Source organism: Strix uralensis, chromosome 28, assembly GCF_047716275.1.
Source record: "Strix uralensis isolate ZFMK-TIS-50842 chromosome 28, bStrUra1, whole genome shotgun sequence".
NCBI classification, from domain to species: Eukaryota; Metazoa; Chordata; class Aves; order Strigiformes; family Strigidae; genus Strix; species Strix uralensis.
In genome coordinates, this window is record NC_133999.1 from 5,420,187 (window position 1) to 5,430,339 (window position 10,153).

At 63.1% G+C, this 10,153-nt stretch overlaps 2 protein-coding genes across 2 annotated transcripts; both read right to left on the bottom strand.

Moving 5' to 3' along the window:
• Nucleotides 1–691: 691 nt before the first annotated feature.
• Nucleotides 692–3,829, bottom strand: DGUOK (deoxyguanosine kinase). Its single transcript, XM_074852059.1, is given in 8 exon segments — nucleotides 692–1,215; nucleotides 1,382–1,481; nucleotides 1,605–1,720; nucleotides 2,448–2,595; nucleotides 3,003–3,184; nucleotides 3,268–3,297; nucleotides 3,299–3,381; nucleotides 3,751–3,829. Coding segments are annotated over 8 exon segments (801 nt in total). The 3' UTR covers nucleotides 692–1,152.
• Nucleotides 3,830–4,870: 1,041 nt separating this feature from the next.
• On the bottom strand, nucleotides 4,871–7,993 carry ACTG2 (actin gamma 2, smooth muscle). Its single transcript, XM_074852324.1, has 9 exons — nucleotides 7,976–7,993; nucleotides 7,032–7,203; nucleotides 6,801–6,929; nucleotides 6,603–6,713; nucleotides 6,213–6,297; nucleotides 5,956–6,117; nucleotides 5,671–5,862; nucleotides 5,253–5,434; nucleotides 4,871–5,142 (listed from the first exon to the last, which is right to left on the bottom strand). The coding sequence occupies exons 2-9, from the start codon at nucleotides 7,155–7,157 to the stop codon at nucleotides 4,999–5,001; spliced, it is 1,131 nt and encodes a 376-aa protein (XP_074708425.1). The 5' UTR covers nucleotides 7,158–7,203; nucleotides 7,976–7,993; the 3' UTR covers nucleotides 4,871–4,998.
• Between the last annotated feature and the right edge of the window lie 2,160 nt (nucleotides 7,994–10,153).

Consider the following 10,153-nt stretch of genomic DNA (forward strand, 5'->3'; position numbering starts at 1 on the left):
GGCAGCCCGGCTCCTGTGGCCCCCACCCCACAGCCCCCCCCCCGCCCCCCGCCCTACATCCTTCCCCGCAGCCCCCCCCCAATCCCCCCTCCCCACCCCAAACCCTACCCCACAGCCCCCCCAACCCCTGCCCCATATCCTGCCCCCCAAATCGCCCCTCCCAGCCCCAAACCCAACCCCACAGCATACCCGCACCCCCGCGCTGCCCCCCGCCCCCCGCTACCTCCGGGGCAGGTGCCCCTCACACGTGCTCGGCCCCGCCCCCTGCTCGCCCGGCCACGCCCCCTGCTCGCCCCGCCCCGTCCGCGTTTATGTAGGGTCGCACCCCCCCCCCGCAGCCTCCCCTAAAGGCAGAGGGGGGCCGGGCCGTCATCCCCACTCCCCCTGCACCCTGGGGGGATCATCCCCCCCCCCAAGGGGTACCCCTAAAGAGCCAACCCCCCTCCCCAGCAAAAACCACTCAGCGAGTGCCAAATCCTTGTGGTTTTCCTCCAAAACGAGCCCAGCCTGACCCCTGCTCGGGTGGGCCTTGGGGCACTGTCCCCCCTCCACGGAGTCACCCCCAACCACAAACACCCCAGAATTGGAGAAACAACATCCCCCCATGGGACAGCACCCACTGGAGCCCCTCCACATCCCGACCCCATGCGCCACCCCCCCCCCCCCACCGTGGTTCAAGACACAGAAGAGCTTGATGTTGCTTTGTGTTTAATTTAAGGGAAACTTAATTTAAGGAAAAAAATACATAAAATATGAAGGTTGGTTTAACTTCAACATGAGCCATGATGATTTGCCGTTGGAATTTAACCAGCATGTTAAATCCACCTTATGGAGCATCCCTGGCTCCAGCATCCCCCCAGCTGGGGGTGCCTATAGATGGGGAGGGGGTCACGGCGGTGACCTGGACCCCTGAGCGTGGGGGGGAGCAGGGGGACCACCCCACCCCACCCCGAAGCTCATCACACATCCGCGCCTCCGATTATTCGCCTTAAAACCATCCCGTGCTGTCAGCGCCCTAAATACACCCCTCGCCCCAAATAAAAGGGCGAGGGGGGGACGGCTGCGGACCAGGACATGTCCCTTGTCCTCGGTGTCGGGATCTTCGGCCGCCGGCTCTGCCGCGGGTACCGGGGGGGGCGGGGGTGCCGCCGCTCAGAGGGGGTCAGGGTGCGACGGCGAAGCTTCGGCTCGCAGCGCTGTCGCGAACGCCTCCACCTGCAAGGAGAAGCTGACTGAGAATTCGGTGCCAGGATGGTGCCGGGATGGCCGAGGTTTAAACCAGCCCGGATAGAGGGTGTGGAAATTATTTTTTCCCATGGAAAAATGAAGATGAGGCGGAGGCTCGGAGGTTGGCGTGAGATGCTGCCTCGGCCGTGCCCACCTGCGCCATGAGGACGCCCTGCACGGCCGCGTCGTGCTCGAAGTCCTTGTCCACGTCCAGCACCAGGACGGGCGCGTGCTTCACGTCCGCAAAGTGGACCCTGAAGAAGGGAGGGAGAGAACGGGTGAAAACAAACGCACCCCCCAAATCAGGGGGGTCACCCCACAACCACAGCCGGTCCGGGTGCCCGGGGGGAGCGCGGTGGGGACGCTCTGGGACTCACTCCGTGGTTTTCTCCACCAGCCAGCGCTCGTGCTGGGCGTGGAGCTGCTGCAGGTACCCCAGCTGGATGCCCCCCTCCTCGCTCCTTGCCCTCCGCCGCAGCCGCTCCAGGCACCTCTGCACCCGCGTGGGAGATGGGGGGTTATCGGGACAGAGGGGAGGTTACCGGGATAGAGGGAACGTTAACAGGAGAGAGGGGACGTTACCGGGATGTGGGAGAAGGGAGGTTAATGGAGAGAGGGAGGTTAACAGGAGAGAGGGGAAGGTAACGGGACAGAGGGGAAGGTAACGGGACAGAGGGGAAGGTAACGGGACAGAGGGGAAGGTAACGGGAGAGAGGGGAAGGTAACGGGAGAGAGGGGAAGGTAACGGGACAGAGGGGAAGGTAACGGGACAGAGGGGAAGGTAACGGGACAGAGGGGAAGGTAACGGGACAGAGGGGAAGGTAACGGGACAGAGGGGAAGGTAACGGGACAGAGGGGAGGGTAACAGGAGAGAGGGGAAGGTAACGGGAGAGGGGAAGGTAACGGATGTGAGAGACGGGAGGTTAACGTGATGCAGGAGTCTGGCAAAGCAGCCCCAGTGAGGCAGCAGCCGGACATCCCGAGGACGCTGCAGCCCTCCCTCCCCCAACGCCGCTCTAGGATCAGTAGCAGACCCCCCCCCTCCATTCCCACGGGAACGGGAGCAGGCCCCGCTCCTCCGGGCCAGCGATTCAGGCTTAAAACCCAATATTTTGGCAATTCCAAGCGCTGGCCTTGGACTCTGAGCTGAGCCCAATGCCTGCCGCAGCCCCCTGGCTGCTGAACACGGGGAAGCGGGGGGGGCTCTCACCGGCACCCACCTCCGGCGTCGCCCGCAGGTAGAGGAAGCCGTGGAGGGTGGTGCGGGGCCGCAGCTGCCGCAGGAGGAAGCCGTGCCAGTCCTGGTAGATGCCCCACTCCAGCGGCTCCAGGTGCCCGGCCTCAAAAAGATTCTTGGCAAAGACGTACCTGGGATGGGATGGGAGAGGGGACAGGGCGGCCGGACCACTGTCAGCATCTCCAAGCCATCCAGCTGGCTGCACGCCCATTTTTTACACCTTTTTTTGCACCAATCGGGGAGTTTAACGAAGGCAGAAATCTTTAATTTGGGGCTGAGTGACCTACGGGGACACGCAGCCACGCGGCGCTACCATCACCCGAGGGCTTTCGAACGCGGGGGAGAACAGAGCAGCCACCAGCAAAAATTATTTGGGGGATAACGAAGCCCCAAATTATCCAACATGGAATTACGCAGCGCTCTGGGCTTCGCTGGCTCACCCCGAGGGTCGCAGGGGACACAACCCGGGCGGCGCGGATGCTCGTTATCCCATTTAATCCTTTCGTCCCTCTTCTGTCCTATTTTAATTCGGGGGTACCTGTCGCTGTAGACGGAGCGCTCGAAGACCCGCACGGGGTGGGGGGTCCCGGGGAGCCGCTCGGGCGGCGGCTCCAGCATCGCCTTCAGCCGGCTGAGGCAGGAGAAGGTCTGGAAGGTGTAGGACCACCGCGCCGGCTCCTGGTACATCATCTGGAGAAGGTTGGTGGAGCCCCCGGGCGCCTGCGAAGGAAGAGCTGGGGGGGATGAGGTTGTCCCACCGCGGCGTCGAGTGGCGCCACGACGCAGCCGGTAGCCGCCATTACCTCCGCCGTGCCGCTGGCCGGCACCTTTTCGCCACTGGGCCACGGGTTCGGTCACCAAGTGCCACGTGGGGAAGGTGGCCCCCAGCAGCTTCAGGAAGGTGGATTTCCCCACAGCTGCGGGGTGGAGGGGGGCAGCGCAGGGTGAGCTGGTGTGTCCCCCCACCCCGGCTCCTGCCGCGGGGCTGCGCAGGTTTACAGGGTGCCCCTCCCGCCCCGCAGGCGGGTAGCAATAATAATTAATTACAGACATTAAATTGGACCCCGAGAGGCTTCAGGCTGCGCCCCCCCAAGCACCCCAAACCCCCCCACGCACCCCAAATCCCCCCCACCTCCATCGCACCCCAAATCCTCCTGCCCCCCCAGGGAGCTCCCTGCACCCCAAATTGCTGTCCCCCCACCCCCCAAAAGCCACCCACCCTCCCCGTGCCACCGCGGGACCCCCCCTCGTTGTCCCGTGTCCTCCCCCCCGCCCCGCCCCGGTACCGATGTTCCCCTCCAGCGCCAGGCGCAGGGCGGCCCCGCACCGCCCCATCCCGCCACCGCTTCCGCTTTCCCTCGTCATATGCTAATGACATGGTAATGAGCGGCGCGCGCTGCCGCCCCGTGACGTCAAGACGCGGGAAGCGGCGGGAGGGGAGGGGGAGGGGTGGAAACAGACGCGGAAGCGGCGGGTGGAAGTGCGGGGGGTGCTGGGGGCGGTATGGTAATTTATGCAAATGTTACCCCGCCCACAGCATGTCCCGGCAGCGCTGGAGAGGGGACAGGTGGGGCAGCAACACGGGGTCGGGGGCACCAACATGGGGTCAAGGGCATTGATATGAGGTCAAGGGCATCAGTGTGACATTGGGGACACCTGCATGGGGTTGGGGGCACCACCATGGGGTCAGGGGCATCAACATGGGGTGGGGGACACCACCATGGGGTCAAGGGCATTGAGATGAGGTCAAGGGCATCAACATGATATTGGGCATGCCTGCATGGGGTTGGGGACACCACCATGGGGTCAAGGGCATCAACATGGGGTGGGGAACACCAACAGGGGGTCAAGGGCATTGAGATGAGGTCAAGGGCATTGATGTGACATTGGGGACACCCGCATGGGGTTGGGGACACCAACAGGGGGTCAAGGGCATCAACATGGGGTGGAGGACACCAACAGGGGGTCAAGGGCATTGAGAGGGGGTTGAAGACATCAGTAGAGGTTTGGGGACATCAGTGCAGGGTTGGGGAGACCATCATGAGGTCAAAGGCATCAACCCAGGGTTGGGGGCATCAGCGTGGGGTGTGGGCACCAACATGGGGTCAAGGGCATTGACACAGGGTTAGAGGCAATGACATGGGGGTTGGGGGCAACAACAGGAGGTCAAGGTCATTGATACAGGGTTGGAGGCATCAGTGTGGGATGGGGGGCAACAACATGGGGTCAAGGGCAACAACACGGGGTCTGGGGCATCAAGCCAAAGTCAAGGGCATCAGCATGGCATCAGGGGCACCAACATGAGGTAGGGGCTCCCCCACCCATCACCCCATTACCCTCAGACTCCCCAAGCCCCCCCCCCCCCCCCCCCCCCCATCCAAGATCTCCCAGAAAAGGGACAGAGCCTGGAGAAAAGGCTTTAATGCGCAGAGGGTGGCAGGGAGGAGCAGAAGGGACCGAGGAGGAGCAGGGCACCCCAACCCCGGCAGGGGGGCGAGGTGGGGGGGGGGGCCTCTGCGGGGCAGGGAGGGGGCTTAGAAGCATTTTCGGTGGACGATGGAGGGTCCAGCCTCGTCATACTCGGGTTTGCTGATCCACATCTGCTGGAAGGTGGAGAGGGACGCCAGGATGGAGCCGCCGATCCACACCGAGTACTTCCGCTCCGGTGGGGCAATGATCTGCCGAGACATGAGCCCGTTAGGTTACATCCCTTGATCCCCACCCCCTGCCCCAACATTTGGGGTGTTGGTGGCCATGGCTTGCAACCCCCCCCCTCCCCATCACCTACTTTGATCTTCATGGTGCTGGGAGCCAGCGCCGTGATTTCCTTCTGCATGCGGTCGGCGATGCCGGGGTACATGGTGGTGCCGCCGGACAAGACGTTGTTGGCGTAGAGGTCCTTGCGGATGTCGATGTCACACTTCATGATGGAGTTGTAGGTCGTCTCATGGATGCCGGCTGACTCCATGCCTGGGGTGGAAGGGGGCTGTCAGCACCCTGACTCCCACCCATGCCTCCTCAGGGCTCCCCAAAAGAGCCATGGGGTCACCCAAGGGTTTGTTCCGCCATGTGGGGTGAAAAGGGCTTGGGGGAGCCCCGAAACAGCGCTGTGGGGCACCCGTGGGAGGTGGGTGACCACTGGTGGGGTGGTGGGGATGTGGGGCAACCACACTGGGAGCTGCCAGGACAGTTCAGGGTGGGCTCACCGATGAAGGAGGGTTGGAAGAGGGTCTCAGGGCAGCGGAAACGCTCATTGCCGATGGTGATGACCTGCCCATCGGGGAGCTCGTAGCTCTTCTCCAGCGAGGAGGAGGAAGCAGCCGTGGCCATCTCGTTCTCGAAGTCGAGGGCCACGTAGCAGAGCTTCTCCTTGATGTCACGCACGATTTCCCGCTCGGCTGTGGGAGACGACGGTGAATGGGCTCAGCAGGGTGCTGCAGCAGCACCGTGGGGTCCCCCGTCACCCCATACCCCCCTCCCCGCCCCCGTACCGGTGGTGACGAAGGAGTAGCCCCTCTCAGTGAGGATCTTCATGAGGTAGTCGGTGAGGTCGCGGCCGGCCAAGTCGAGACGCATGATGGCGTGGGGCAGAGCGTAGCCCTCGTAGATGGGCACGTTGTGGGTGACGCCATCCCCGGAGTCGAGGACGATGCCTGGGAAGGGAGGGAAGGTGAGGGAGGGGGCTCGGAGCCGGCTTGGTCCCTTCTCCATCATGGATGGTCCCTGGGATGCCGCGTGTCCTACTCACCGGTCGTGCGGCCAGAGGCGTAGAGGGAGAGGACGGCTTGGATGGCGACATACATGGCGGGGACGTTAAAGGTTTCGAACATGATCTGGGAGGGAGGGTGAGAGGGGCAGCGGGTTAAGGGGGTCCCCAGTGGCATCCCACCCCCAACCCATGGGGACCGTGCCTTCCCGGAGAGACGGGGTCATGGGAAAACACACAGATCGTTGCGTTGCACAGAAAAATAGGTGGGAAAAAAAATTAAAAGAAAAATTAAAGCACCAAGCTCTACCCCATCACCTACTCCTCCACCCTACACCAGCCCCTCCTGGCTCGCTGAACCCCCAAATCCTCCATCCCTGGCTGTGGTTTCAGAGGGTCTGTCCCCATTCCGGGGGTCCCGCAGCACCTTACCTGGGTCATCTTCTCCCGGTTGGCCTTGGGGTTGAGGGGTGCCTCGGTGAGCAGGGTCGGGTGCTCCTCAGGGGCCACGCGCAGCTCGTTGTAGAAGGAGTGGTGCCAGATCTAGGGCAGGTAAAGGAGAATTGGGGTCTTACCCCAAACCGAAGCTGGGGCCAGCACCCACTCCCCATCCCAGGGCGGGGGTCTCACCTTCTCCATGTCATCCCAGTTGGTGATGATGCCGTGCTCGATGGGGTACTTGAGTGTGAGGATACCCCTCTTGCTCTGCGCCTCGTCGCCCACGTAGCTGTCTTTCTGCCCCATGCCTACCATGACACCCTAACGCCGGCGAGAGAGATGGCCTCGTTAGCTTCATTTCGGTGATTAAAGCAGGGTGGGGGGGCAGCTGGGGGCTGCCGCTCGCCTCCCCTGGGTACCCACCTGGTGCCGGGGCCGCCCCACGATGGAGGGGAAGACGGCGCGGGGGGCATCGTCGCCGGCAAAGCCGGCTTTGCAGAGGCCGGAGCCGTTGTCGCAGACCAGGGCGGTGGTCTCCTCCTCGCACATGGTGGGGCCGGGAGCGGTTGCTGTTCAGGGGGACCTGGGGGAAAAGCTGGGGCAAGGGGGGAAAACAGTGTTAAAGGATGGGTGGGGAGAGGGTTACGCCGCGCCGCCACGTCCGGCTTTGGATGGTTGGAGTCCTTGGGGGGACGTGCGGCCTTGCAAAATCCTCCACGGGCCGTGCCGAGGGGCGGCTGCCGGGTCCGGCCCCGGTGTGGCGATGCTGGGAGCGGGGTGATGCTCGTTCCCCATGGGTGTGGCTCCACACTGATGCTGCTGCTCCATCCTTCGCCAGATGGTGCCCAAAACGGGTGCCAAAGCCTCCTGCCCGCGCTCCTGCCCGAGCTGTGGCATTGCCGTCCCCGGCCGGTGCCCCCCGAGCGGGCAGCGGGAAGGCAGCCGATGGCCTCTCCTCCGGTCCTGTCTTGGCAGCCCCTTGCCGCTCTGCCCTCGCATCCTTTCCCAAAAATGGGAAAAAAATAGCCCTTCCCAGAGGGTGCCCTCCTCCACCGGCAGATACGCTCCCAAATCCAGAGGGAAGCAGGCGAAAACATCGCAGGAGCCCAAAAAGAAAAAAAAACCACACCAAAATCGCAGGGATTTCTGGAAGAGCAGGACCCGCTTTGGCCGCAGCCCAGCTCTCGTCGCCTCCACGGAAGCCCCCAGCTGCGGGGTCGTGCTGGGGTTGTCACCCCTCCCTGTGCCATGCGAACTGAGCCTGGGCCACCCCGTTAAGCACAGGGGCACCCCGAAACCCCCCGGGGTGTTTTTCCTTCCCGCTTTTTCTGCAAGCAAAAGGGAAACCAGGGCTGGGCAGTACTCACCGTGGAGGCGAGAGCTCCTTTCCTCTGGGACCGAGTCCCGAGGAGCCTTTGGTATAAATACCAGCGAGCCCGTGAAACCTCAGAGGCGGATCCTCTCTAAACAAAGACCCTAAATAGGCTAAGTGATGGTGTGTTAGCCATATGGCCATATAAGGTGTTTTATTTCATTAAATTGACCTTGGACTGATGGTAGGACCCAGCACGGTTAATTATTGTAAGAAAAATATATGTGGGGATGCTTGGGAGGCAACATCCCATTTGTGAGTCTGTTCCTTTTATGCTCCGCTCCGATAAACAAGTGAGACACAAGTCCTTATAAGTGACGGGCTCAGCATCTCTGGTTCCTGGGGCGAGCGTGGAGAAACCCCACCCGGGTGGAGGTGGGTGTTGGGGCTCTGCCGTGGGGGACACCCCGGAGCCGGGAGGGGAATTTGGCATTGCCAAGACACTGGAAATGCCCTGGGTTGGTGCATCGCTTCCTCCCAGCCTCAGTTCCACCACATCTCCAGAATCCGGCACCTTTGGGATGACTCTCCCTGGGGTTTTCTCTCTCTGCCCCCATTTTTGGTCTTTCTGTGCCCCTCGTCCCCCAGATCCTTGGCTCGAGCAGGGCCAGGACTCGTGGGTCCAAAGCCCAGCCCTGCGTCATGGCTGCTCCCTGTCCCCAGGAGGATTTTGGAGGCAGGATGAGCCCCGACCCCCCAAGGGGCAATGTGGGTGCTGTCCCCTGGCCCCCCAGCCCGAACACAGCATGGGGGGGCCGGAGCCACCCCTGGCCCTGCAGACGCAGCCTTGGCAAGCGGCAAACGGAGCCGCAGGGGCCCACAGCCCTCGCAGAGGCCAACCAATGGCTGCCAAACTCCCGGCTGCCTTTTTAAGGGCAACGGTCCCACACTGGGGACTCTCCCCGAGCACCCGGGCCAGGGGGGAGGCAGGAGAGATGCCTCGAAGCCACCACCCAGAGCTACAGGGACTCGGGTTGGAGATGGGGAAACTGAGGCACGGGGGGGGCCTGGGCTGTCTCCTGCTTTGCTTTGTGGGGTCCTGAGCTGTGCTCAGGGCAGGGCCATCAAGGCACCAGTGCAGCAATAAGGATCAAGAGCTGCAGGGTCCCACCACTACCAGAAGGGACCCAAGAATCCTGTTGTCCCTCCCCCAGCCCTGGAGAGAGGGAGCAGACTCCAAGCTGTCACCCTGGGCAGGACAGGGACACAGTGCCTCCCCGGCACGCCCAGCCCGCTCGCACCTCCAACAATGTCCCCAGTCAGTGGCTCTGCCCTGGTTATTCCCCTTCCTCTAGAAAACCTCAGCACAGGGGGGCTGGATGTGGCCCCTGGGTCCCCAGCCGTGCACTTGGTGTCCCCACTACATGCCCTGCACCCCGGGGACCTGCTGCCACCTCGTGTCCCAACCTGGTTCCCTTGGTTCACTGCCAAACATGAGGTCACCGAGGCAAAAGGTTGCCATATATGACATGCTGATAAAAAAAAAAAAAAAATTAATCCAAAACCCAGCAGAGAGTGGTGGTGGTGGGGGAAAAAGGGGGGCTGGATGGAGACAGTGGCCTGGAGAGCCCCACGTGGAGGGAGCACAATTGTGGGGGGCTGCATGGAGCTGGTGGTGGGACCCTGTCAGGTGCCCCTCAGGGTGGAGAGGGACCGTGCCCAAAGCCACGGAGACACCCCCGAACCCGCAGCTGGTGCAAACCACAGGGTGTCAACCCCAGCCCCTGCTCTGCAGTGCCAAGTCACGAGGCGTCGCCATCCCTGGTGCTCGCCAGGGACGGGCGCGTCGGCTCCAAGCTCCCCATCCCCGCAGGATCCCCAGAGCGCCCCGAGCCGCGGCATAGTGGCCAGCTGGGCCAGGAAGCCTTTTGGCATGGCCAGTTTGAAGCTGGGACGGCGGCGGCAAAGCTCCGAGTGGGAGCAGGCGCGCAGCCTAAAAAGGAAAGGTTTGGCCACCGCAGCCAATCCAGCTGCCGGCTCTGCCGGCGCTCGGCGGCCCCGGGATGCTCGCAGGAACGCGAGGCATCCCCCGGCACGGGCGAGGCTGGCCTGGGACGAACGCGGGACGAGGAGGGGGAGTCAGCCCTGGTTTGTCGTGGGATTTCAAAAGTGCCGGCGCACAGGCCGGCCCTCGGCACCTCCCTATAAGGGTAACATTCGCGCTTTAAACCTC